Source organism: Tripterygium wilfordii, chromosome 1 (assembly GCF_013401445.1).
Source record: "Tripterygium wilfordii isolate XIE 37 chromosome 1, ASM1340144v1, whole genome shotgun sequence".
NCBI classification, from domain to species: Eukaryota; Viridiplantae; Streptophyta; class Magnoliopsida; order Celastrales; family Celastraceae; genus Tripterygium; species Tripterygium wilfordii.
The window spans coordinates 7,872,982-7,900,441 of record NC_052232.1 but is presented as its reverse complement, the minus strand read 5'-3'; the positions used below and the strand labels follow the sequence as shown (position 1 = coordinate 7,900,441).

Genomic DNA, 27,460 nt, shown 5'->3' with positions numbered 1-27,460 from the left:
TTGTCAGGTAGGAAAGCTTGACGGCTCGAATTTAGGCTAATATAAATATCCAATGATGTCTCGATTCTCATTGGGTATAATATCCTTGTGGTCATGCACTGAACTTTAGTCCAAATTACCTTATCGTCAATTGAAAAAACCTGACGATCTGAATTTAGGCGTATATCAAATTTCCAATAATATTGTTCTCGATTAAAAAACCATATGAGCTAACATATATCAGTGTCGAAACAAATTGGAAGTTACAAAAAAAAAAAAGAAGCAGTTTTGAACGACGTCGTTCGGAAGTGGACATTTTAGATCATATATCGCGAGATGATAAAATGACGTGTCTCTCTTGGGATATCTCCTGGATTGTAATGTGCCCCTAAAACCCAGCACAGAGAGACACAAAGCAGAGAGAGACAGAGAAGAGAGAGAGAGGGAGAGAGACCAGTCCTCTCTCACTGTCACTTGTACGCTCTCTGTAATCTCTACAGTCTGCAACAAGGAGACATAGATATGGAGAGAGAGGAGTGCAATCTTCATGATCCGTAAGTCGACTTTGGAGCTCTATTAGTCTTCATTCACGTTCTCTCTTCCTTTCTCTGCTTGCGCCCTAATTGTGTGAATTTAGCCAATGATTTTGTAGTTAATGAGTATAAATTATCTGTTTATGTCAGATTTATACCTATAGTGGCAAAATTTCAATATTTGTTTGGCTCTTTTCACTGTTTTCCAGGAATGGTGAAGTCTAGTACTTAACTGAGATTGAATGAGCACAAAGCCTCAGGTATGCAAGCAATTTTACAGTTACACCAATATTGTTAGAGGATTTTTTTAAAAAAAATTATTGTCATTTTTAACTGTATCATAGTTCTTTTGGATACCAATCTCCAGGGAAACACTAATTCTGCTTGATAATTGATAGTTTCTTTCCCATCTCTTACAACTTTGACTCCTGGCATTTGATTAATGAACTTATGAATAATTTGCAGATTTTTTGGCAAGTTGGATTCAGGATATTGTTTTCTTATGCAAATTGGAGTTAGACCATTGGTTTAAAGATGAATGGGAACAGACAGATGGAGATGCATTACATAGACACTGGCTGTCCTTACACTGTAACTGAAAGCTTTGTGGACTTCTTTGAAGGTTTAACACATTTGCCACCTAATTATTCTCCCATTGGGCCAATAATTGATCAGGTATTTCTGGATTTTAACTTGCCGCCGGGAATGAAATTTTGGAATTTTGAATTGTTTAATGGTCATCTGTCGATGAATGAGAAATGTGGTTTTGCTGAATCAACAGTTATTTGACATAGGAGGAAAAAAAAAAAGAAAGGAAAAACGCTGTCTTTATTATGCTGTTGTCCAGGAGATGCATTTCATTCAAATGCTTCGTTTACCTTGTCTTTAGAGTCAAGAAACTTCTAATTCCTACTTACACTTCTGGCAGGGTCTCAAGATTTGTGGGCTGAAGTAGTCTAAGTCTTCCCACGTCATCTATAAATGAATTATGGGCTGATTTATTTTATTGCGCTATTTATGAATCAGTTGGCAAGCAGTTATTCGTTGCATACGATAGTCTAACGAACTTTTGAAAACTTTGTGTGTGTGGTGAATCAGACTGAATATGACAAATTATTGTTAGTAAGCGGCCCTGTTATTCTTTTCCACTTGAAATGTTCCAGGAAAGTGCAATGCTGAGGTGTTTTTTGATAGAACTTGCATTCTCCATCTCAGTAAAAATGTCCGCTTTTGTGCGTTTGTCCAGGAAAATGGATACTGGTCAACAAATTTGAACGCATACAAGTTTGGACCTTCTGGCCCTGGGGGTACTTCTTACCATGGTCATTATGATATTAATGATCATTTAATGAGAATGGATATCAGCAATCGGGCCTGGGGATACCCTTCAACGATGAATGTAGAGGATCCAGCAACTACAGACGTGCAATCTGAAGATGCAGATATGAGCATGCATGCAATCCCGGAAGAACGTTCGTTTCCTGTTTTTTCTTGTTATCTAGTACATTGTCATTTTTGAGTTGATTGATTATGCATTCTAGCGAAACTTGATACCTGATTTTGATTTTTTTTATATGGAACATTAAAATATTAAGGTTATCATGCAGTTGGACTAATGACCTATTTAGGTAGGCATGCCAGAAGGAAAGTACTATGTGCTAGGTTTTAAATGGAATATGGACATTATTCCTGTAGTATATGGTCTGGGTACAAGAGGAGGGTGGGATATCTTACGTGGCTCATTGAATGGTGGGAGCACGATTAGTTGGTAATTTGGTATGCTATCTAGGGAATAATTCTTTTTCGAGGTTTCTTCAGCATTTATGTACAGTGTTTTTTTATATTGCTGAACTTTTTTCTTGGGAATTAGAACTTGCATGGAGCAAGTTGATGATAATCAACCTTACTAGTTAGTAGTAGACTGCAGTGAGGGTGGTTTATGCATAAATGTGGAATTTGAGAACAAATGAAGTGATAATAAGCATGTCACAGGCACAAACACATGCCTCAGCCGTTAAAAGCAAGGACGATACATTGCCTTTGATCAATTTGGCCGGAACCTTTTCGCCTACTTATTGCAATTATCCATCTTACTGGCAGAAACTAAACTACTTTTTAAGGTCCTGGAATTGTCTTCTCTAATTATTCCTCGATTCTTACAATATCGGTTTTATTTTCGCAGGGATTGCCGATACTCTGAGTACTAATACTTCTCAGGTATGTCATCTTTTGTTTTCGTAGTCAATATTGGTTTATGTTCAACCATGTATGCCTAGGTTCCATTAGCAAATATTATTTAGTTGCATACACTCACTGAGTCCTAACATCTCATGTGTGAGCTAATTCAAAGAAGATTTCAGTATCAGTGTAGTCACTGAGTCCTTACATCTCATGTGTGAGCTAATTCAAAGAAGATTTCAGTATCAGTGTAGTCACTGAGTCCTTACATCTCATGTGTGAGCTAATTCAAAGAAGATTTCAGTATCAGTGTGCTAAAATATTTTGGGCTTTCATAGATGGAATAGATTCAAGTGATTGCTTTCCTATTAACTGCTTTATTTATGTTGATTAAAGTATGTACTTCTAAAAATTGCTACCGTTTTAAATCTCAAGCTGGAGTATGATAAGTTTATAGTTATTATAGTGCAAAAGAATTTTTAGTTGAGAATCACAGCTAATAAATTTAGATGGGGATGTTTATAATAAAACTGATTTAACCTTCAGTTTTCTTTGTTTATAAATGCAGGTTGTGTTGCAAGATAATTTTGATCCAGACGACATGACATATGAGGTTTGTTTCATGTATCATGTTCTAATTATCACCTTACCATTTTTTGTTTGTGTAAAATTGTTTCATTGGCACGTTTTGGGTTCAATCTTTAATTTGGGGCGTAATTGAGTCCTCTCTTTAGTATCTCTAGAAAGAAAATCTTTTGAACTATATCTACTAGCCAAAACCAAAACGTGTTTTATTATCTTCCCTATTTCTTTGTACTTCCGTTTAATATGGAAGTGTTTTTTTTCTTCCTTCAGTGACTTTCAGGACAGTATTAACCTAATTCGCAAATAGCTGTTACAAAAAGTTATTTGTGACCATATACTTAGAAACTTTGCAGTCACTCACACACCAAGTTGTATGCATTGTATGCTTATCACCTTCAAAATTCAGTGTTGATTTGGATAAATATTTTTTATATGAATGTGTTTTTCATAACTGTTTTGTTTGCAAAAGGCAAAGAAATAATAATGATTGAAGCGGTAAATGGAGGTTCTGAATTCCATATATCTGCACTTCAGGAACTACTTGAGTTAGGTGAGGCAGTTGGAGCTCAAAGTCGAGGTCTTTCTCAGGAGCTTATTGATTTGCTTCCAACCTCGAAATGCAAGCTCAAGAATATATTCTCTAGGAAAAGATCTGGAGAGAGGTATAAACTAAGCTTGTTGGTTGTTTAGTTATTTACAGCTGTAGATTTTGTATACCTCTTTTGTATGAGCTATCTCTGCTTATCTCTACATGTAAATCCCTGATTGCAACTAAACTTCATTTCTGAAAGATATTAAGTTTTGCCAGGATCAAAATAAATTATGATATTTTTACGCCAAAAGATAACAAGTAAGCTGACTTGGTGTAGATGGACTGAAGGACTGAAAGTCTCTTACTAATGGATGTTACCCTAAAAGTCGGAAAATTATGGAATGTCAGACTGTTTGACCAATATCTATATTGGTTCAATTATGGTACCCAGGTCAAGCTCAACTTCGAAATGTGATTGCCATTATACCAAGCTAGTCCTAGTTGGTTATCTCAAGTTGTGCTTGGGTTCCATGATAGGAAAAATTAATTGTAAATTTTTTCTTGTAAAAAAAAAAATCTGTTGGTAAGATTTGATTGGAACAGAATGAGAAAGTGAGTTTATTAAGGTAAACAAACATATATATATGTGTACATATGCAAATATTCAAAACAATGTAGGAAGATGATTTTGGGAAAAATATACTGATCTGTGTTTATTATCAGAGCGTGCAAGTTCTGTCTATGAACAATGAATTTTGTTCTAGGTTGTCTGAAAAACCAGCAAAGAAAAGTAAGTCCCAGAATGATCCCTTTCTTTTTTTCTTTTGCAATCCTTGGATTTACTGTCTGCACAAACTGGACTGCATTTAATGGAGGTCTTTTCTGCCTCCCCTTGGGAATTCTAGGAGATACCCTTTACTTTTAGTTTGTGATGTTGACCGTTGATCATGCAGAATCTCTTCAAAACATGTAGGTCTCTAAGAGATTCTTATTAGCAAGATCCCTTTTATCTTGGGTTTATTCTCCTCTTCAAGATGCAAATGCATTTTAGCTGTTGATTATATTCTAATTTTCCCCTCTTTGCAAAGCAGATGTGTGATTTGCCAGACAAAGTATAAGAGAGGGGACAAGCAAATGAAACTGCCTTGCATTCACATTTATCATTCCAAATGTATAACCAAATGGCTAAGCATCAACAAGGTCAGTAAGTATCCCAAACATTTCTTTTTCCTGTGCATTTTACAATTACCACTTGGTACAGGTTAGTTGTTAGATTAGCATACAAGCCGCATCTATAAGCAGAGTAATATGCTACAGAAGAATCTCCTAAAGGCGTCTTACAAAAGCCAGTTCTATGTATCTTTTGTTGGCTGTTTTGCACCAGTTGTTTAGGGGTTTTCCTCTTGTTTTGCAGATATGTCCCGTTTGCAATGCTGAGGTATTTGGCGAGGAATCAAGGCATTTATAGATCAAAATGACCTAAACTTTGCTCCATAAGGTTTTTCCCCCTATTTTTTTTGGGTAGTTGATTTTTCTCTTCTTCTCGTTTTTACATCTAGTCATTTGCTGTGCCATTTTCACGGTTCTCCATTTAAATCTTGTTTGGCAGAAAAAGAATATATCTTAACCACCATAGGTAGTAATTTCATTGTGGATATTGTTGCTATAGCTTAACTTTTGTGTATATTTGTGTTTTCCCTTTGCCGCACTAATATTTATGTTTATCAAGTCCCGTCATCTCTAATTCATGGAATTGTTAGATTATTCGTGAAAGTGTTCGAAAGTACGCTCAAGGTTTATCGTTCAGGTAGCATGGAACCATTGTTGAAACTGCAATGTTTGTAAACTCTCGAATTCAAATATTACTATTCCTTAAGATATATAACCAGGAGAGAGCCTCTTGTAAGCATCCATTGATTACTTTGTTTACATAAGATTACTATTATTGGTTGAGCCACACTGTTTTATTGGTTTCCTTGGAAAGCTTGGGAAGATAATGGAATGGATGAATATTCCGGTTTCATTATCCTTCTTCCAATTCCCAAATACTCTGGTGGTTGTTGCACTTTCAGTCTCAACAACTGCTAACCTGCATTTTCATTCCAGTATTCAGCAAGCCATGACCGTAAGTAACCCGCAATCCTCGCAATAGGCTTCCTGAAAGAACCACAATTTGGATCATCAACCCAACGAGCAAGCATATATAGAAACTCTTCATTTCACACACTCAAAAGAATTAAGTGTCAACACACATCAAGTACTTCCTTCCTTGATAATGCGATTTACCTGCTCTACACTTCCAATGATTATATGTCAATTGTTTACATCTTCATATATAATGGATATGCTTCATTGTTACTAGAAGAGCATGATCTCTCTAGATGCCGAATCTACAAACGTTGAATAGTCAACCAACAGGTCTTGAGAAACAAAGAAGGATTGAGGATGTAAAAGAATTGGTCATCGGTGAGGTGTTTGCCAAAGAAGTTTTGACTGTCAACTTAGTAATCGGGAGTGAACTCAGGCAAGGTAAATATGTAAGTGAGATGCATGGGAACTTGGCTGATGGCTAGATCGGAGAAGGTTGGGTGTTTGTTGTTCGAGTGAGTGAGAGCATCTGCAACAGTCACGCTAAAGTGATACGGTACTCTATATTTCTAGTATTTGTTAAAAAAACAACATTCATCATATATTGCAATTGATACTCCAAACTTAAGTTCAGCTACAATAATACAAGAGAAGAAGCTTTATATTGTTCAATACTGAAATAATATTATATTAATTTAATTTCTCTCTCTTCCACTTTTTTTTTTTTCTCATTCACTATATTCATCTCTCTGCCCTATTTGCGTCTCTGTGAAGATTGACATTGCCGGAGTCTCTATCGAAACTATTAGAAATCTACACTCGCCTACATGTCAACAATATTGTTCGTTTTTGAGCCCACACGACTTTGTTATTCCCTAGCCTAGCTATTATGGACCGAAGCCTAGCTCACTGGATCAAAGTCCTACTACTATGGGTCAAAACCCAACTCATTTGAGATAGGAAAAAGTCTTGTTGTTTAGTAAGTAGTGGGCTTGGTTTAATAAACCACACCCAACCGATACAGGATTCTAAGAGGAACAAATAGTTTACAGGCGAAAAATTCGCTGACTGAACTTCATGTTAGCTGCAAAAGTGTGCCATGCCACTTTTTGGCTATACAATTCTCTAATCAACTTGTTTAGAGACCAGCGAGTGAGAAGAGGCTCTATAAGAACATACAAGCTACTTCTTGGTGGGAGATCACCATTCACCACCATTCCATGGGAGTTTGGAGACAAAAATAATATGGATCCTAAATTTTTGTTGTCCAAATATGATGTGTCAAGCAATGAGTGGATTTGTGTTGGGGACTCGCATTTATGAAGAGATAAGGGTGTTTCGATAAAAAAAAAATCGTTTCTATTCCATTCTCACAAATATTTTGCATACCAAACAACGTTGTAATATGTCATTATTATCATAATTTATTGATGCAACCAAACACATTATTATAATGGTCATTCCCATTCCCATTTCCTATGCCAATCAAACGTAACCCAAGTGTCTCAGCCATCCTAGTGGTGATGTGGCATGCTGACATACAATTACAAACCCAAAAGTCCCAAAGAAAATTAGAAAGCAATAACACATAATTAATTGTTTTCCATAAGCTACAGTACTATATTAATTGATTGTAGAGGACTCTCTTTCGATACTCTGCAAGTGCCCACAATGTAAAGGTATTCCTATAAGTAGCATAGTGTATCACGCAGGTCTTTATGGAGGTACCAGTGCATTCCTGCATGCCAATTTTAAGAAGGGAAAAAAGAATTGAAGAAGATGTTTGTAAGCTTTGCAACATTCATGGAGAACTACATACACAAAAGACTTACCTGTTGTGGGAAATCACCATTCTCCAATTGAGAGTTGATTATCAATTTCACAGCACGATGAAGAGGTATCGGGTCTCTTTCTGCCTAAACATTATTGATTAATTTATCAAGTAATATTAATATTAGTCATAAGATCAAAAACAATCGGGATGCTACGTAAACAATATATTAATTCATCCCAAGCTAACCTGGCCAGAGTAGAGCAAACCCAGCGTAGCCCATGATGTTTGTACTATGTTCGATCGGCCACCATCGAGAGGGATGTATCTCTACGTCACCCAAAAACATATTATTCATGCATGCTACCATGCTAGTGATTTTTAAGCAACGTAAAAACATATTATTCAATGTTAGGCATGCTCAATCTTATTAATATACCTTTTGCGGAGATGACAGATAGCTCTCACCCCAGCAGCCATCGTCGCCTTGAGTCCCAATAAGGAAATCGACACCTCTTCGTATAGCGGAACAATTGTAGTATGTCCTACCAGCAGCTGCTAGCCCTACGAGTGCAAACCATGTACCATATATGAAGCAAATTCCCCAATTTCCATACCAGGAACCATCAGGCGTTTGCACATTCTCTACGTATTTCACAGCATGTTCAATGAACATTTCAATCTCGTTTTGCCTATGCTGAGGATACAACTTCTTGAACAGCACTAAGGCTTGCATTGCTGATGAGGTGCACTCAGCGTATTCGTGTTCAACAACAACGTCCTCGAAAAACTCGGTGGGATTCAGCAACTAATTAGGTAAGAAGAGCCAATATATGTGGAATTAATTAATTAGCATAATGATCTTTTGAATGTACTAATTGTGTATAAGTGTATTGAAATTAAAAAAAAAAGAAAAAAATAAATTAAAGGCACTTACTTCCAACCAATCTGGAGCCCCTGCTGGTTCCCAGCTTGACACACCTCCATTTTTACTCTACAAATGAATGAATGCATAAGTTTATTCGATGTTTTTTAGATTAGAACGTTAACAGTCCGCCTCTCCATATTAGTAACATTTTGTCGGCTTTATCTTCCCATACTCAGTACCAACTCATACTAGTTTGAGCATGCATGGGAAAAATGCTTGTTACTAGTTTTGAAGTTTGATCTATTATATTATGTACTTAATTCACATCTTCCACTGAGTGTTGTGGGGCAAAAAAACTTAGCCCGTCGTTAATTTGCCTAACACCACCAAACTTGATTCTGTTGAGGCTTGCGGTCCTGCTCACTCAAGCCGGGTGCTACAACGTTTGCAGCTTAAATTTTGAAAAAACAAGTAAATGTTTGATTCACACAAATTCTCCTACAAATGCCATCGATAAATGTTATTTGACCTTGGGACTACATATCGGTTTAATTACCATTAAATTGTACGCAATGTATTGCCCGGAAGCCAGTACTTACTTGAAGAGAAAGCAAGACATTGACAGCATCAAATAATCTCTCGGCCTCCATCTTCTCACCAACAATTTCTGGTGGCATTGTTGAGAATAGCAAACAGCACTGTAAACAAAAAAGAGTTTGATGAGATATTATATAGCTTTAACATCACAGCAATTATTTGCTATTATATATATATATATATGTAGGTACCTTCAAAGCTTCAGCAGTGCAATCAGAGACTTGCCATCCATGGTCTTGGTCAGAGAAAGTCCAAGATCCCTTAGAAATATGCCTGTGCATGCTCTTGAAGTCACCAGAAGGATTGTCTCTGACCTTTTAATTATTGAACACAAATAAAAATATTACACATATTAGGAAGAATAAAAATGGAAAATCAATGACAGAGATGAAAATAATTAGTATTTATATAAAGGGGAAAAAAGAAGAAGAAAGGCAGTGTTGTAAACCTGAGATTTCTTTAGGAAGTCATGTCCTCTTGTAAGCATATGTCCAATTTCATCGGTAAGATTGGTGGCAAGCAACGCTTGAATGGCGAGCCCTGCATCCCACACTTGACTACCAGAAGTCTGCAATTTTTGGAAGATTTCAAAGCTAAATGTGAGGGTAGAGAGCTAAACCCTAAAATTTCTTCTCTGCTTGTTTATGATTAATACAATAAATGTACTTAATCCTAACGTACAACCCAACAAGCTACCCACTGGACAACCGGTTAGTAAACCCTAGACTCAATGCGGGAGATAACGCATGGTGACATCTCTTACACGTTGGGCTGAGCAAAAACCTATCTTACAAATTGCGATAATGAAAACACACATGAGACTTGAACTCATGTCCTCCTGCTTGCGTTAAGAGTTACCACAGTCAAGTTAATTAACAAACAAGTGTTTGATGATCATCCCACAAAACATCAGACGTGTGAGGACCAAAAAGATGAGGAATTGTTATGGAGAGAGAAGGCAATATCATAATATCATGGAGAGATAAGGTGGTTCCTCATGGTCCTCAACTGGTACGAAGTGAAGCATGCTGAATGATGAGTTTGGTTTCAAGTGTAACTCCCTCAAAACTTCAACTACAAGCTCAATCCTTATCAGATCAACAAACATAAGTCTATGTAACAGCATCATCTCATCAGACCGTTGATCAACCACAAGAGGAGCTTGATATTTATCTTCAACAACTCAGTTTATATTGAAGATTTACGTGCAACAATTGTTGATAGGAATAGATGACATGTGTAGTGGCAGTTAGTTAATAGTTCTCTGTAATTACTAGCTTGTGTTTAACGTGTAAAGTTAAGTCTTTAGTGATACATGATTTTTCAATTTTACCTAAGTTCACCATCTTAATCAACGACCCATTCCAAGCACGACTGTATCATATAAATTAAGAATTTTATATACCTGCATTTTCATTCCATCTTCTGCAACCCACAAGTAATCCGGGATCCTCGCGAGATGCTTTCTGAAAGCTTCCCCATCTGGATCATCAACCCAGCATGCAAGCATGCATAGCGACTGCAGTTCGTTCATTTCACACACTCAAGAAATTAATTTGAAAAATCAAGAAATTCAATTCCTTGATAGTGTTATCGATCACCTTTTCAATACTTGCAATGGTTATATATCGACTGTTTTCATCGTCATAATGGATGTGCTTCATTGTTACTGCAAGAGCATGATCTCTAATCAACTTGTTTAGAGGCCAACGACTGAGAACAGGCTCCATAAGCACATACAAGCCATCCCACAACAAGTCTTGTATCAAAGGATGAGGGTAGTATAAATCCTCCTGCACAGATATATATATATATATATATATATTATGATGTAAGTACATGCAATATGTAAATTACTCTATCAAAGTATCACATATATAATTGTTAAACGTACCTTTGCACATAAATGACGAACTTTTCTCCACTTAATTTTGTTGTAAGGTTGATTAGTACTATAGAGTTCATCTCTCATTTCTAAAATCAGTGGAGTGATCGGACCCACGAATCTCTTCCCGTATAAATATGACATTGGCATATAAACCAATCGACAATAACACCACATTTTTGCTACAACATTCAAGCAGCATTCAAAAATCATATATAAAGTCATTAATATATATATATATATATATATCCAATTTTCTATAATGTAATATTACATATTGTGCAACCTGGATGCATTGGGAGAAAAGAAGGGAGGAGCCAGAACTCTGGAGGCATTGGGTTCGTCCCAGACCAATTGAACAAACCAATAATCTATTAACATAAATAAATATATAAGTTTGGTTATTCGAATAAAGTAGAATAATAACAGGTAATCTGATGCGCGTAGTGTTGATAAGTACCGAAAGCCAAATCTTCCCCCAAGAAGGTATGTACGTGACACCACCATGGTCATGAATCCATTTCCGAGCCCTTGCACAGGCATTATTCCTACCACCTTCAGGTCCTTCACCCATAATTCGCATGCATATATAGCTTAGGCATGTGCAGAACATTGTGCTGTCACTCTCTATGTGCAAGCCCCATCCACCATCTTCATTCTATAGATATGTATATATATGTTCATTATCAAATTGAGCCGCAAACATATATATATATATATATATATATGTATGTATGTATAAAATACCTGGAGTGGGTGTATACGTACATACCTGATGATTGTATAAGTAGCGAAGGATTTCTTTACGATGCTGATTGGGGAATACAACATCTAGAGATCCTGTGATGTACATACACATTACCAAGGGAGGGAGGAAGAACAATGGGCCAGCATTTTCTGCTGGCCAATGGCCGTCGTGTGCCTGCAAGGCCCCAAAGTAGTGAACAGCCCTTCTTAAGGAGGCTGTGGCCTTCTCATATGTGATTTCTTCATCATCTTCAACCTTCACTGCTGGTATTGTCTGCTTGAAGTTTTTCTCCTTAAGAAACTGATCACGTAATATCATATACATATTATTTCTTTGTTTTGTATGGGACAGAAAATAACAAAAGGTGAGGGCCAGTTCGGAAGGAGTTTATAAAACACTAATGTATGAATTAGCTAAATTACCATGACAATTTACAATCACTATAGATGAGTGGGGTGTATAATTATTATTAGTCTAAGCATTAGATTTCAAATATCATATAATTTATACCTGCATACGCCAAAGAAGATCGCCACAAACCCTTACTTGATTCCGAGTTTTGTAGAAATTCTCGCGAGCTGCTTCGACCTTAGCTAGCTCTTCGGGAGTTCCAGCTTCGGAATCAAATTCCCAAATCTGTCTCCCAACATAATTGTTGGTGCTGTACAAGTATGGCTCATTACCTCCCTCAGCAATTTTCAGCCTCCACATTCTTAAACTTCTCCTCTTTGACACAAAGCCTATAAAATGGTATATAGTGCATAAATGTTGGATGATATATACACAAACAGACATACATGTTGTTAGTATTTATTAACAAAAATGTTAGGGATCCCAGTCATCCCAGTAACCAATCCATGCCATTGATTGATGCGAGTGCATTATTGCTTTGTACTATATATGTAGGCAGCCAGCATTTGGTGAGAAATGATTTCATGGTCATTAATTCAACATCCGTATTGGGAGTAGGGGTGCCACAACTATGTTCGGTATAGATGATCAAATTTATCCGATCCAAATTAAATCAAGTTTGAACATAAGTTATATGTTCAAATTTTCACATTAATTATTTGCTGTTTCCGTACGACAATCGTAGGCTACCCAATATTTCAGATTCGATTCTAAAAGAAAATAGATAAATAACAACAAAACTTGTTACACGATTTGTACCCTCCAGTTTTTTTTTCCTCCTCTCTCTCCGTTCGACTGTGCAAATATATATTTTTTAATATTTTCTTCCTTTTTCTTTCTTTCTTTCTAGATGAGCAAGCTGATACCTCTCTTTCCAAGCCTGTTCGGACACATGGTTCTCGCGGAAGATAAGTTGGCGAGCCATGTGATGGGAAACCTTCGCGCCCATTCTAACCACTGAAGTGACTGCACGCATTTAATAAGGAGCTAGCTGTTGTAGTAGTCAGAACTCCAATCATCGTCGTTAACAGGAACAATCGATTTCTTAGTTGAGAATACTCTAGATGCTCGAATCTATAGTTGTTGAATAATCAATGTACTTTATCTTGAACTTTCTCCAGTGGGTCCTATGAAAAAAAGCAAGTTTGATGGTGAAAGATTTGGACACCGGTGGGGTACCTGTCAAAGAACTTTTGACGATCAAGTCAGTTCATCATCGAAAAGAGGTTAATCAAGATAAGTATGTGAGAATAGTAAATTATGAGATGTAGATGTGAAATATGGGTGCTGAAGTATGATGTATCATATTTTGCCACCTTTGCTGTCACTTCACGTACACGATACACATGGCTTTTTCCCTTACATACAAAGTCTAAAGTGTGCTCTGTCTTTCTACAGTTTAAAAAGCTGGTTGAGAAGCAGTTTCAAAATTCTATTCTCACACTCTACACCAATAATGGGGGGAGTTCGAAAAGCTTTAATCGTATCTTATTCAGAAGGTTATCAGCTGGTTCCAGTCTTCTCCTCATACCCCGCAACATGTTGCTCTTGCGGAATGCAAACATAGGCACTTAAGTGAAACTGCTCGCACACTACTACATTCTACCGACTTACCACCAGTCTTTCGGAGTTTTGCCTTTCAAACAGCCACGTACCTTATCAATCGCTTACCTATACATCTTACTTCACCTCTTACTCCTTATCAACTTCTTTTTCAACAACTTCCCAATTATCTTAAATTAATGGTCTTTGGCTGCCAATGCTTTCCTAGGTTACGACCTTATACCAATAACAAATTGGAACCTAGATCAAAAACTTGTGTCTTCATTGGCTATTCTACCTCTCAAAGTTGATACAAGCGTTTGGATCCCATCACCAATAGAAGTTACCTATCTCGTCATGTAATTTTTAATGAAGATATCTTTCGATTAATAATGACCCCATTGTACCACCTGAACCTATTCCACCACCCTCTATTACTGACCATAATTCATCAACCCCTAATGACTCAACTACTATACCCACATCTCCCTCCACCACTGTTCCTTCCACACGACCATACAACATGGTCACTCATTCAATGCACAACATTTTAAAACCAAAAACGTCTAAATCTTACAACTATCCATCCTTTACCTCCATCACTATATCCTCGCACTGTCTCAGCAGCTTTAGCCAACCCTCTTTGGAAACAAGCAATGGACCAAGAGTATAAAGCTTTAGAACCAAACAGTCACAGCATTTAGACAGCATATATGCTAATTTTTTAAAAAAGTATATATGCCACCAACCTTTGTATATCGTCAACAGCACTCACTGCTATATCAATAGTGTTACTGTTATATACAACCAGGACATCCCCAAAGTGGAGTCCTTGCGATTATTATCCTCGTGAAATCATCACCGTTGCTGCTGTTATTGCTAAATCATTTCTAGGATAAGTTGATATCCTCATGAAATTATGTGAGTCGTGTCCTCACACATTGTCGTGACCGTTGGTTGTTTTTCAGAAAATGAAAACATAAAAGACTTGGAAAACAGCTAACAAAACGCACCCACAGTTTCTCTTTTTTCCTCTTTATTTTTTTTTAAATAACGCAGAGAAATATGTTTGCAATTGAAATTGAATCTTGGGCACACATATGTCTAACCCGGCCGATTGCTAACTAAGTCACCTCTCAAATGGTTTTTTCTCCTTTATTAGTAACAACTAACAAACACATTTAATATTATTTTGTTTGGCAATTTCCGGTTTAGTATTTGTGTTTTATTATTTTGTTTTTGTTTTTTAGTTCTTAGGTAGTATTCCACCTTTATAGTGGCCCAAGTGCCTACGGGCCTGAGTTACTCAATTTATTGGGTAACCTAACGCAATCAAATCTATGACGGCTATTTAAAAAAAAAACACATTTAATGACACACCAATAAATAAATAAAATAAAAGCCATAATGTAATTTAAATTACAATTACAAACCCAAAAGCCTCAAAAATTAGAAAGCAATAACACATAATGATTTAACACTTGTTTTTATAAGCTACACTATATTAATTGATTATATGACACTTCGGGTGCTGCCTGTTGATTATGTGTAGAAGTCCTCCGGCCTAATTATCGTTAATTGGACAACTGTTGATTCGTATGACCTGAGAAAGAACTAGACTTCCATGCTACTTCATTATTCGTCTTGTTGAGTTTGCTTGTCCCCTTTGTATTGCTTAAGTTGCCATTCATTCATTGAGTCTTGTGACTCATGCCTTCATTGTTGATATGTTTCAGAAAGTGTTGATTGGGCAATACTAGGATCATCCTCGGCATATTGGACTGTTCCACTGTTTTTGTGATTCCAACACCTGTTGTGGGGGTATTTTGTATATGTTATCTTTTGGATTTATGTTCATCTTCAGCGTTAGATGCTCCGTCTAAACACAGTTAGGACACTTCTTGTATATATGAGACATTCCTATCATATTCAGTTTATATGTTTTATCTGTTTTGGTTTGAGGCTTGCTTGACCTTGATGGATCCGTTCCATTGGGGTCATGCGCTGGTCACGTGCCTTATTTGGGTCGTGACACAAGCATTTGCACATCCTCCATGTATTTCACAGCATTTTGAATGTACGTTTCAATCTCCTTTTGCCTATGCTGAGGGTACAACTACTTGAGCAGCACTAAAGCTTGGATGGCTGAAGAGGTGCACTCAACGTATTCGTGTTCAACAACAACGTCCTCGAAGAACTCGGTGGAATTCAACATCTAATTAGGTTTATGGGGAATTAATTAGCATAATGATTTTTTGAATGTACTAATTGTGTATTGGAATTTAAAAAAAAAAAAGCACTTACTTCCAACCAATTTTTACCCCCTGCTAGTTCCCAACCTGATACACCTCCATTTTTACTCTGGAAATGAATGAATGCATAAGATTATTAGAAATTTTTTAGATTACAACGTCGTACCTTAAATTTAGGAAAAACAAGTAAAAAAGAATATAGAATGTTTCGGATTTATATTCAACGGTCTAGAATTTTTATATCTTTTTCACGTTCAATTTAATTTTTGTTTAGGACAATACATATACTGTTGGACTTGTATACCCGATCAAAACACATCCATGATTTAAAAAAAATAAATTATATGGGCTTCATAAGAAATTATAGTAGGGTCAAAAGAAATTATAGTAGGGTCAGCTGTAGTTTTTTTACAACAGATCCCGCTCTCCATGTCTGATTCATTGAAATTTTTGTTATCAATTAAGTTTATTTGACCGTGGGACTACATCGGTGTACGTAATGTATTGCCCGGAAGCAACACTTACTTGAAGAGAAAGCAAGATATTGACAGCATCAAATAATCTCTCAACCTCCATCTTCGCACCAACAATTTCTGGTGGCATTAATTTTGAGAATAGCAAACAGCACTGTAAACAAATTAAAACAGAGTTTGATTAGATACTAGATTTGATGAGATACTAGCTTTAACCTGAAAAAATTAATTTTTTGGGTATGTGGAATTCACCTAGCTGTCCGTCGGATGATTTATTGATAAACCCCAAGTCACATAGAAGACCCCACAACCCCATCAACCCGTGAGAGAGGATAACGCCAGGTGACATTCGTACACAATGGTCCATATCGTAAATTGCAATAATGGAAACACGCATGAGACTTGAACTCATGACTTCCCACTTGTGCTAAGATTTGATGTAGGATGAGTTTAGTAGATTTATAATAATTAGGACTACTAAACTTGGCCTACATCAAGATTTATCGTGGTTAAGTTCTCACAATTTCACTCAATGACCCTTTGTTACCTAAATAAATTATATGGGCTTCAAAAGAAGTTATAGTAGGGTCAGCTGTAGTTTTTTTACAACAGATCCCGCTGTCCATGTCTGATTCACTGAAATTTTCGTTATCAATTAAGTTTATTTGACCGTGGGACTACATCGGTGTACGTAATGTATTGCCCGGAAGCAACACTTACTTGAAGAGAAGGCAAGATATTGACAGCATCAAATAATCTCTCAGCCTCCATCTTCTCACCAACAATTTCTGGTGGCATTAATATTGAGAATAGCAAACAGCACTGTAAACAAATTAAAACAGAGTTTGATTAGATACTAGAGTTTGATGAGATGCTAACTTTAACTTGAATAAATTAATTTTTTGGGTATGTGGAAGTCACCCAGCTATACATCGGACAATTTATTGGTAAACCCCAAGCCACATAGAAGACTCCGCAATCCCATGAACCCGTGCGAGAGGATAACGTAGGGTGACATTCGTACACAATGATCCATCTCGTAAATTATAATAATGGAAATAAGCATAAGACTTAAACTCATGACTTCCCACTTGCGCTAAGATTTGATGGAGGACGAGTTTAATTAGTAGATTTATAATAATTAGGACTATTAAACTTGGCCTACATCAAGATTTATCGTGGTTAAGTTGACAATCTCACTCAACGACCCTTTGTTACCTAAATAAATTAAGTACGTAATTCAGCAATTCTTTGCTATTTATTTTATATGCTTACGTACCTTCAAAGCTTCAGCAGTGCAATCGGAGACTTGCCATCCGTGGTCTTGGTCAGAGAAAGTCCAAGATCCCTTAGAAATATGCCTATACATGCTCTCGAAGTCACCAGAAGGATTGTCTCTGACCTTTCAATTATTGAACACAAATAAAATTACACATATTAGGAAGAGTAAAAAAATAGAAAATCAATGATAGAGTTGTAAACCTGAGATTTCTTTAGGAAGTCATGTCCCCTTGTAAGTATATGTCCAATTTCATCGTCAAGATTGGCGGCAAGCAACGCTTGAATGCCGAACCCTGTATCCCACGATTGACTTCCAAAAGTCTGCAATTTTTGGGAGATTTCATAGCTGAATATGAGCGTATTTCATAGCCGGAATTGAGCGGAGAGAGCTAAACCCTAAATTTAGTACATTTCGATTAGGTTCAAATAAACAAATATTGCTCAATCTCACTTAACAGTACTTGTGTCCAGAAAAAACCTTTGTTAATTGAGAGAAGCTTGAACTTTTTTATAAACCACATTGCTTGATGTTCTCCGAGTGATGTGAGATTATAAGTCTAACATGATACAAATTAAAAAATGTATATACCTGCACTTTCATTCCATCTTCTGCAACCCACAAGTAATCCAGGATTCCTGCGAGATGCTTTTTGAAAGCAACCCCATTTGGATCTTCAACCCAGCATGCAAGCATGCATAGTGCCTGCAGTTGGATCATTTCACAAACTCAAAGAAATTAATTAAAAAAAATTAACGTGCAAATGTATACATAAATACATATGTATTCAATTCCTTGATAATGTTATCGATCACCTTTTCAACACTTCCAATGGTTATATATCGACTGTTTTCATCTTCATAGTGGATGTGCTTCATTGTTACCGCAAGAGCATGATCTCTAATCAACTTGTTTAGAGGCCAACGACTGAGAAGAGGCTCAGTAACCACATACAAGCTATCCCACAACAAGTCTTAATTGTATCAAAGGATGAGGTTAGTATAAATCCTCCTGCATACATACAAACATACATACATACATACATATATATATATATATATATATATAATGTATGATGTAAATACAATATATAAATTGCTCTATATATCAAAGTATGACATAATTGCTAAACGCACCTTCGCACATAAATGACGAACTTTTCTCCAGTTAATTTGGCTGTATGGTTGATTAATATCTATAGAGTTCATCTCTCATTTCTAAAATCAGTGGATTGATTGGACCCACGAATCTCTTCCCGTATAAATATGATATTGGCAAATTAACCAATCGACTATAACACCACATTTTTGCTTCAACATTCAAACCATATATAATACCATTAATGTGTGTATATATAATTTTCTATAATGTAATATTGGGATAAATAAGGGGAGGAGCCACAACTCTGGAGGCATTGGGTTCGTCCCAAACCAATCGAACAAACCAATAATCTATTAAGATAAATATATAATTTTGGTTACATATATAGGCCAATAAAATTTATAATGTGTAATTAGTACTGTTGAGGTTATTAAGAGAAATAATTAGTACCGAAAACCAAGTCTTTCCCCAAGAAGGTATGTATGTGACACCACCATGGTAATGAATCCATTTCCGAGCCCTTGCGCAGGCATTGTTACTACCACCTTCAGGTCCTTCACCCAGAATTCGCATGCATACAAAGCTCAGGCATGCGCAGAACATTTTGTTGTCACTCTCTATGTGGAAGCCCCATCCACCATCTTCATTCTATATATATATACATATACATATATATACACACACACATTATCAAATTGAGCGAGAAAAAAAGTAAGAATCAGTTTGAGGGTTTGAACTATATCTGCTAGCCAAAACCAAAACGTGTTTTATTATCTTCCCTATTTCTTTGTACTTCCGCTTAATATGAAAGTGTTTTTTTCCTTCCTTCAGGGACTTTCAGGACAGTATTAACCTAATTCCCAAATAGCTGTTTCAAAAAGTTATTTGTGACCATATACTTAGAAACTTTGCAGTCATTCACACACCAAGTTGTGGATGGGTTAGTGCATGCAGTGTATGCTTATCACCTTCAAAATTCAGTGTTGATTTGGATAAATATTTTTTATATGAATGTGTTTCTCGTAACTGTTTTGTTTGCAAACGGCAAAGAAATAATAATGATTGAAGCGTTAAATGGAGGTTCTGAATTCCATATATCTGCACTGCAGGAACTACTCGAGTTAGGTGAGGCAGTTGGAGCTCAAAATCGAGGTCTTTCTCAGGAGCTTATTGATTTGCTTCCAACCTCGAAATGCATGCAAGCTCAAGAATATATTCTCTAGGAAAAGATCTGGAGAGAGGTAATAACTAAGCTTGTTGGTTGTTTAGTTATTTATAGCTGTAGATTTTGTATAACTCTTTTGTATGAGCAATCTCTGCTTATCTCTCCAAGTAAATCCCTGATTGCAACTAAACTTCATTTCTGAAAGATATTAAGTTTTGCCAGGATCAAAATAAATTATGATATTCTTACGCCAAAAGATAACAAGTAAGCTGACGTGGTGTAGATGGACTGAAGAACTGAAAGTCCCTTACTAATGGATGTTACCCTAAAAATCGGAAAATTATGGAATGTCAGACTGTTTGCAATCCTTGGATTGACTGTCTGCGCAAACTGGACTGCATTTAATGGAGGTCTTTTCTGCCTCCCCTTGGGAATTCTAGGAGATACTCTTTACTTTTAGTTTTGATGTTGACCGTTGATCATGCAGAATCTCTTCAAAACATGTAGCTGCTACATGCAAGATTGTTTTATGGTCTCTAAGAGATTCTTATTAGCAAGATCCCTTTTATCTAGGGTTTATTCTCCTCTTCAAAAATATAGCAACCTTGATAGATACATCAAATTCTAAGCTCTTTTTAGACACTACAAAAATGGGGATGCAACCATTGGGGTCTCGGACAATGCATATTGTAGTTGGAACATTGTAAATTATGCACAATGCACTCGTTCAATACACTGACATTTTGATATGTAATTGTTTTTCGAATGCATTGAACAAGAAACACGTGGAAATTACGCCTTGAGGATTTTATTTTTATTGACATAGATTGTATTGAAAAGTGTCGAAGACGTTGTCAATTTTGTTAAATACACTGGTAATTCATTAACAAATGGGTAATAAATACGCTATTGAAAGATAATGTAATAAAGCACTGCCATGGACAGCTATATTAAATACCCTATTAATTCGTAATGCATTAACGTATGAGATATAAATACACTATAAAAACATAATGTAATAAGACACTGCCATTGACAACTATGTTAAATACCCTGTTAATTCGTAATGCATTAATTCGTAATGCAATTGACATGGGTGATGAGAGATGATGAGAGAACATGAAAGCTGAAGAGTAATGATGAGAGAGAACATGAAAGTTGAAGAGAGATGAGGAGATGACAAGAAAGCTGGAGAGAGAAGGAAGATGTACAAAAAAGCTGCAACAAAACCAAACCAATTTTACAAAAATCGAAAAAGAGAGAAGGAGACGGACCAAGGAGAGAGAAGCGGAAAATCCCTCTTGCTTCTTGGGGTTTTGTGTAAAACATCTATGTGGCATGCCTAGTTGACATGCCACATAGATTATGTATACCAAATATTATGTATGTATATCATTTTCCGGTAGCGAATAAGGGCTTTCAAATATGGCTGGGTTTAAAAGGTCTGCCTACGTTTGGCTAAGGTTGGCCCAATCTGTGATGGACTTGGGCTTAATTTAGAAATTCAAAACCCAACCCAATTTTTAAGTTACGCCTAAAAGACATAATTACCCTCAGGTGGTATAATTGCTTCATTCCAAATGTATAACCAAATGGCTAAGCATCAACAAGGTCAGTAAGTATCCCAAACATTTCTTTTTCCTGTTCATTTTACAATTACCACATGGTACAGGTTAGTTGTTAGATTAGCATACAAGCCGCATCTATAAGCAGAGTAATATGCTACAGAAAAATCTCCTAAAGCCGCATCTAATTCATGGAATTGTTAGATTATTCGTGAAAGTGTTCGAAACTACGCTCAAAGGTTATCGTTCAGGTAGCATGGAACCATTTTTGAAACTGCAAATCTTGTAAACTCTCGAATTCAAATATTACTATTCCTTAAGATATATAACCAGGAGAGAGCCTCTTGTAAGCATCCGTTGATTACTTTGTTTACATAAGATTACTATTATTGGTTGAGCCACACTGTTTTATTGGTTTCTTTGAAAGGCTTGGGAAGATAATGGAATGGATGAATATTCCGGTTTCATTATCCTTCTTCCAATTCCCAAATACTCTGGTGGTTGTTGCACGTTCAGTCTCAACAACTGCTAACCTGCATTTTCATTCCAGTATTCAGCAAGCCATGACCGTAAGTAATCCGCAATCCTCGCAATAGGCTTCTTGAAAGAACCACAATTTGGATCATCAACCCAACAAGCAAGCGTACTTAGAAACTGTTCATTTCACACACTCAAAACAATTAAAATTGTCGACACACATCAAGTACTTCCTTCCTTGATAATGTGATTTACCTTCCCTACACTTCCAAATTCCAATGGTTATATTTCAATTGTTTACATCTTCATATATAATGGATGTGCTTCATTGTTACTGGAAGAGCATGATCTCTCTAGATGCCGAATCTACAAACGTTGAATAGTCAACCAACAGGTCTTGAGAAACAAAGAAGGGTTGAGGACGTAAAAGAATTGGTCATCGGTGAGGCGTTTGCCAAATAAGTTTTGACTATCAACTTAGTAATCGGGAGTGAACTCAGGCAAGGTAAATATGTAAGTGAGATGCATGGGAACTTGGCTGATGGCTAGTTCGGAGAAGGTTGAGTGTTTGTTGTTCGAGTGAGTGAGAGCATCTGCAATAGTCACGCTAAAGTGATATGGTACTCTATATTTCTAGTATTGTTAAAAAAACAACTTTCATCATATATTGCAATTGATACTCCAAACTTAAGTTCAGCTACAATAATACAAGAGAAGAAGCTTTATATTGTTCAATACTGAAATAATATTATATTAATTGAATTTCTCTCTCTTCCACTTATTTTTTCTCCTTCACTGCATTCATCTCTCTGCCCTATTTGCGTCTCTATGAAGATCGACATTGTCGGAGTCTCTATCGAAACTATCAGAAATCCACACTCCCTTACATATCAATAATATTGTTCGTTTTGGGTTATCCAATTTTTGTGAATACATTGGGTCCGTATGGTTTTGTTCTTCCCTAGCTCAACTATTACAGGCCGAAGCGTAACTCATTAGATCAAAGCTCAACTAATTTGAGATAGGAAAAAGTCTTATTGTTTAGTAAGTAGTGGGCTTGGTTTAATAAACCACACCCAACCAATATAGGATTCTAAGAGGAACAGATAGTTTACAGGCGAAAAAAGAATCGGAATTCTCCGTGGTGCTGGAGAGAGTGCTAGTGTTGATTTCAACGCTCTCGATTCCACACAGTACTCCATATGTCTGCATGTCAATCAAAAAATTAGAAAAAACAAACAAAGAGACAGATTCGTAACCAATTTATATGCTTCGACACTGCCAAAATTGATGGGGCTTTGAGGTGGGAATCACATACTTAATATGATCCCAAATGAGCAGGTGTGTTCATGCAATATATTTTTAGTCAGGTGTATATGCGTGCGTATGATCAGTAATAACAAAGCTGAGTATGATCAGTAAAAGCAAAGCTGAGTTTAGCGTTTATACAAGAGGCGGGCCTTTGGTCTCCTATGGACTTGGCCGCCTTCAAGCCTTGTCGCCCATGGGTTTCATCAATGAGTTGGGCTGGCCGGCCCAAGTTTAGCGTATGTTGACCTATCTCTGACTTTATGAAGAGAAGGATATTTCGATAAAAAAAAAAAAATTCATTCATATTCCATTCCAACAAATATTTTGCATACCAAACAACGTTGTAATCCGTTATTATTATCATAATTTCTTGATGCAACCAAACACATTATTGTAATGGTCATTCCCATTCTCTACGCCAATCAAATGCAACATAAGTGTCTCAACCATCCTAGTGGTGATGTGGCATGCTGACATACAATTACAAACCCAAAAGCCCCAAAGAAATTAGAAAGCAATAAGACATATAATGATTTAACAATTGTTTCCATAAGCTACAATTGTTTCCATAAGCCATCCTAGTACTATATTAATGATTGTAGAGGACTCTCTTTCGATACTCTGCTAATGCCCACAATGTAAAGGTATTCCTATAAGTAGCATAGTGTATCACGCAGGTCTTTATGGAGGTACCGGTGCATTCCTGCATGCCAATTTTAAGAAGGGAAAAAAAGAATGGAAGAAGATGTTTGTAAGCTTTGCAGACATTCATAGAGAACTACATTTCCATTTGTTTCTAGAAAACCATGATTTTATTGACGAATACATACACAAAAGACTTACACGTTGTGGGAAATCACCATTCTCCAACTGAGAGTTGATTATCAATTTCGCAGCACGATGAAGAGGTGTCGGGTCTCTTTCAGCCTAAACATTATTGATTAATTTATCAAGTAATATTAATATTAGTCATAAGATCAAAAAACATTCGGGATGCTAAGTACACAATATATTAATTCATCCTCAGCTAACCTGGCCAGAATAGAGCAAACCCAGTGTAGCCCATGATGTTTGTACCACATTCGATCGACCACCATCGAGAGGGATGTATCTCTACATCACCCAAAAACATATTATTCATGCATGCTACCATGCTAGTGATTTTTAAGCAACGTAAAAAATAAAATTGCACCATCTCTGTAATAGGAAAATGCGTCTTTTTTCTCCCAATGTTAGTATCAATGTAAGGCATGCTCAATCTTATTAATATACCTTGTGCGGAGATGAAAGATAGCTCTCGCCCCAGCCGCCATCGTCGCCTTGAGTCCTAATAAGGAAATTAACACCTCCTCGTATAGCGGAACAATTGTAGTATGTCCTACCAGCAGCTGCTAGCCCTACGAGTGCAAACCATGTACCATATATGAAGCAAATTCCCCAATTTCCATACCAGGAACCATCAGGCATTTGCACATTCTCCACGTATTTCACAGCATTTTCAATGGCCATTTCAATCTCGTTTCGCCTATGCTGAGGGTACAACTTCTTGAACAGCACTAAGGCTTGCATGACTGATGAGGTGCACTCAACGTATTCGTGTTCAACAACAATGTCCTCGAAAAACTCGGTGGGATTCAGCAACTAATTAGGGTAAGAAGATCCAATATATGTACGTGGAATTAATTAGCATAATGATCTTTTGAATGTACTAATTTTGTATTGAAATTAAAAAGAAAAAGAAAAAAGGCACTTACTTCCAACCAATCTGGAGCCCCTGCTGGTTCCCAGCTTGACACACCTCCATTTTTACTCTGCAAATGAACGAATGCATAAGTTTATTGGATGTTTTTTAGATTAGAACGTCTATTACATACCACCCCTCCATACTAGTAACATTTTGTCAGCTTTATCTTCCCAGACTCAGTATCAACTCATATTAGTTTGAGCATGCATGGGAAAATGCTTGTTACTAGTTTTGAAGTTTGGTCTATTATATTCTGTACTTAGTTCACATCTTCCACTGAGCGATGTGGGGCAAAGAGACTTAGCCCGTCGTTAATTTGCCGAACACCACCAAGCTTGATACTGCAGAGCCTTGTGGTCCCGCTCACTCAAGCCGGGTGCTAGAACGTTCGCAGCTTAAATTTTGGAAAAACAACTAAATATTAGATTCACACAAATTCTCCTACAAATGCCCTCGCTAAATGTTATTTGACCTTGGGACTACATCATGTAATTACCATTAAATTGTACGCAATGTATTGCCCGGAAGCCAGTACTTACTTGAAGAGAAAGCAAGACATTGACAGCATCAAATAATCTCTCGGCCTCCATCTTCTCACCAACAGTTTCTGGTGGCATTGTTGAGAATAGCAAACAGCACTGTAAACAAAACAGAGTTTGATGAGATATTATAGAGCTTTAACATCACAGCAATTATTTGCTATTATATATATATATATATAGGTACCTTCAAAGCTTCAGCAGTGCAATCAGAGACTTGCCATCCATGGTCTTGGTCAGAGAAAGTCCAAGATCCCTTAGAAATATGCCTGTGCATGCTCTTGAAGTCACCAGAAGGATTGTCTCTGACCTTTTAATTATTGAACACAAATAAAAATATTACACATATTAGGAAGAATAAAAATGGAAAATCAATGACAGAGATGAAAATAATTAGTATTTATATAAAGGGAAAAAAAGAAGAAAAAAGGCAGTATTGTAAACCTGAGATTTCTTTAGGAAGTCATGTCCGCTTGTAAGTATATGTCCAATTTCATCGGTAAGATTGGTGGCAAGCAACGCTTGGATGGCGAGCCCTGCATCCCACACTTGACTACCAAAAGTCTACAATTTTTGGAAGATTTCAAAGCTAAATGTCAGGGTAGAGAGCTAAACCCCTAAAATTTCTTCTCTGCTTGTTTATGATTAATACAATAAATGTACTTAATCCTAACGTACAACCCAACAAGCTGCCCACTGGACAACCGGTTAGTAAACCCTAGACTCAGTGCGAGTGATAACGCATGGTGACATCTCTCACACGCTGGGTTGAGCAAGAACCTATTTTACAAATTGCGATAATGAAAACAAACATGAGACTTGAACTCATGTCCTCCTGCTTGCGTTAAGAGTTACAACGGTCAAGTTAATTAACAAACAAGTGTTTGATGATCATCCCACAAAACATCAGACGTGTGCGAACCAAAAAGATGAGGAATTGTTATGGAGAGAGAAGGCAATATCATAATATCATGGAGAGATAAGGTGGTTCCTCATGGTCCTCAACTGGTACGAAGTGAAGCATGCTGAATGATGAGTTTGGTTTCAAGTGTAACTCCCTCAAAACTTCAACTACAAGCTCAATCCTTATCAGATCAACAAACATAAGTCTATGTAAGAGCATCATCTCATCAGACCGTTGATCAACCACAAGAGGAGCTTGATATTTATCTTCAACAACTCAGTTTATATTGAAGATTTACGTGCAACAATTGTTGATAGGAATTGTTGATAGGAATAGATGACATGTGTAGTGGCAGTTAGTTAATAGTTCTCTGTAATTACTAGCTTGTGTTTAACGTGTAAAGTTAAGTCTTTAGTGATACATGATTTTTCAATTTTATCTACGTTCACCATCTTAATCAACGACCCATTCCAAGCACGACTGTATCATATAAATTAAGAATTTTATATACCTGCATTTTCATTCCATCTTCTGCAACCCACAAGTAATCCGGGATCCTCGCGAGATGCTTTCTGAAAGCTTCCCCATCTGGATCTTCAACCCAGCATGCAAGCATGCATAGCGACTGCAGTTCGTTCATTTCACACACTCAAGAAATTAATTTAAAAAATCAAGAAATTTAATTCCTTGATAGTGTTATCGATCACCTTTTCAATACTTCCAATGGTTATATATCGACTGTTTTCATCGTCATAATGGATGTGCTTCATTGTTACTGCAAGAGCATGATCTCTAATCAACTTGTTTAGAGGCCAACGACTGAGAACAGGCTCCATAAGCACATACAAGCCATCCCACAACAAGTCTTGTATCATAGGATGAGGGTAGTATAAATCCTCCTGCACAGATATATATATATATATATATATATAT

At 36.6% G+C, this 27,460-nt stretch overlaps 2 protein-coding genes and 2 pseudogenes across 3 annotated transcripts in view; 1 reads left to right on the top strand and 3 right to left on the bottom strand.

Moving 5' to 3' along the window:
* Window positions 1-364: 364 nt before the first annotated feature.
* Window positions 365-27,460, top strand: part of LOC119998206 (E3 ubiquitin-protein ligase BIG BROTHER-like) — a 42,690-nt gene continuing 15,594 nt past the window's right edge. Inside the window, exons 1-9 of one of the 2 annotated variants that reach the window (XM_038845478.1) lie at window positions 365-533; window positions 722-772; window positions 978-1,187; window positions 1,759-1,984; window positions 2,695-2,729; window positions 3,259-3,303; window positions 3,810-3,937; window positions 4,899-5,007; window positions 5,222-5,491. In XM_038845478.1, the coding sequence (XP_038701406.1) occupies window positions 1,047-1,187; window positions 1,759-1,984; window positions 2,695-2,729; window positions 3,259-3,303; window positions 3,810-3,937; window positions 4,899-5,007; window positions 5,222-5,275 (738 nt within the window). In that variant the 5' untranslated portion in view covers window positions 365-533; window positions 722-772; window positions 978-1,046 and the 3' untranslated portion in view covers window positions 5,276-5,491. Of the gene's footprint in view, window positions 534-721; window positions 773-977; window positions 1,188-1,758; window positions 1,985-2,694; window positions 2,730-3,258; window positions 3,304-3,809; window positions 3,938-4,898; window positions 5,008-5,221; window positions 5,492-27,460 lie in introns of those variants that run through there. The other variant, XM_038845469.1, reaches the window with a different exon arrangement.
* On the bottom strand, window positions 7,331-12,475 carry LOC119998230 (beta-amyrin synthase-like). Its single transcript, XM_038845497.1, has 15 exons — window positions 12,275-12,475; window positions 11,789-12,064; window positions 11,477-11,674; window positions 11,303-11,387; window positions 11,026-11,198; window positions 10,733-10,924; window positions 10,537-10,650; window positions 9,580-9,699; window positions 9,323-9,445; window positions 9,134-9,232; window positions 8,604-8,660; window positions 8,106-8,474; window positions 7,916-7,996; window positions 7,728-7,811; window positions 7,331-7,633 (listed from the first exon to the last, which is right to left on the bottom strand). The coding sequence occupies exons 1-15, from the start codon at window positions 12,473-12,475 to the stop codon at window positions 7,514-7,516; spliced, it is 2,292 nt and encodes a 763-aa protein (XP_038701425.1). The 3' UTR covers window positions 7,331-7,513.
* On the bottom strand, window positions 15,603-19,464 carry LOC119998219 (annotated as a pseudogene).
* The window catches only part of LOC119998198, a 31,129-nt pseudogene continuing 28,272 nt past the window's right edge, over window positions 24,604-27,460 (bottom strand).

Bases quoted from the DNA above. Each gene is read 5' to 3' on its own strand.
- LOC119998230 (XM_038845497.1), bottom strand. From the start codon at position 12,475: ATGTGGAGGCTGAAAATTGCTGAGGGAGGTAATGAGCCATACTTGTAC. The intron at 11,199-11,302 runs GTTGCACAATAT...TGAATGTTGTAG, and splicing joins TTTTCTCCCAATGCATCCAG to CAAAAATGTGGTGTTATTGT. The intron at 9,446-9,579 runs GTTTACAACACT...AATAATTAAAAG, and splicing joins ACTTCCTAAAGAAATCTCAG to GTCAGAGACAATCCTTCTGG.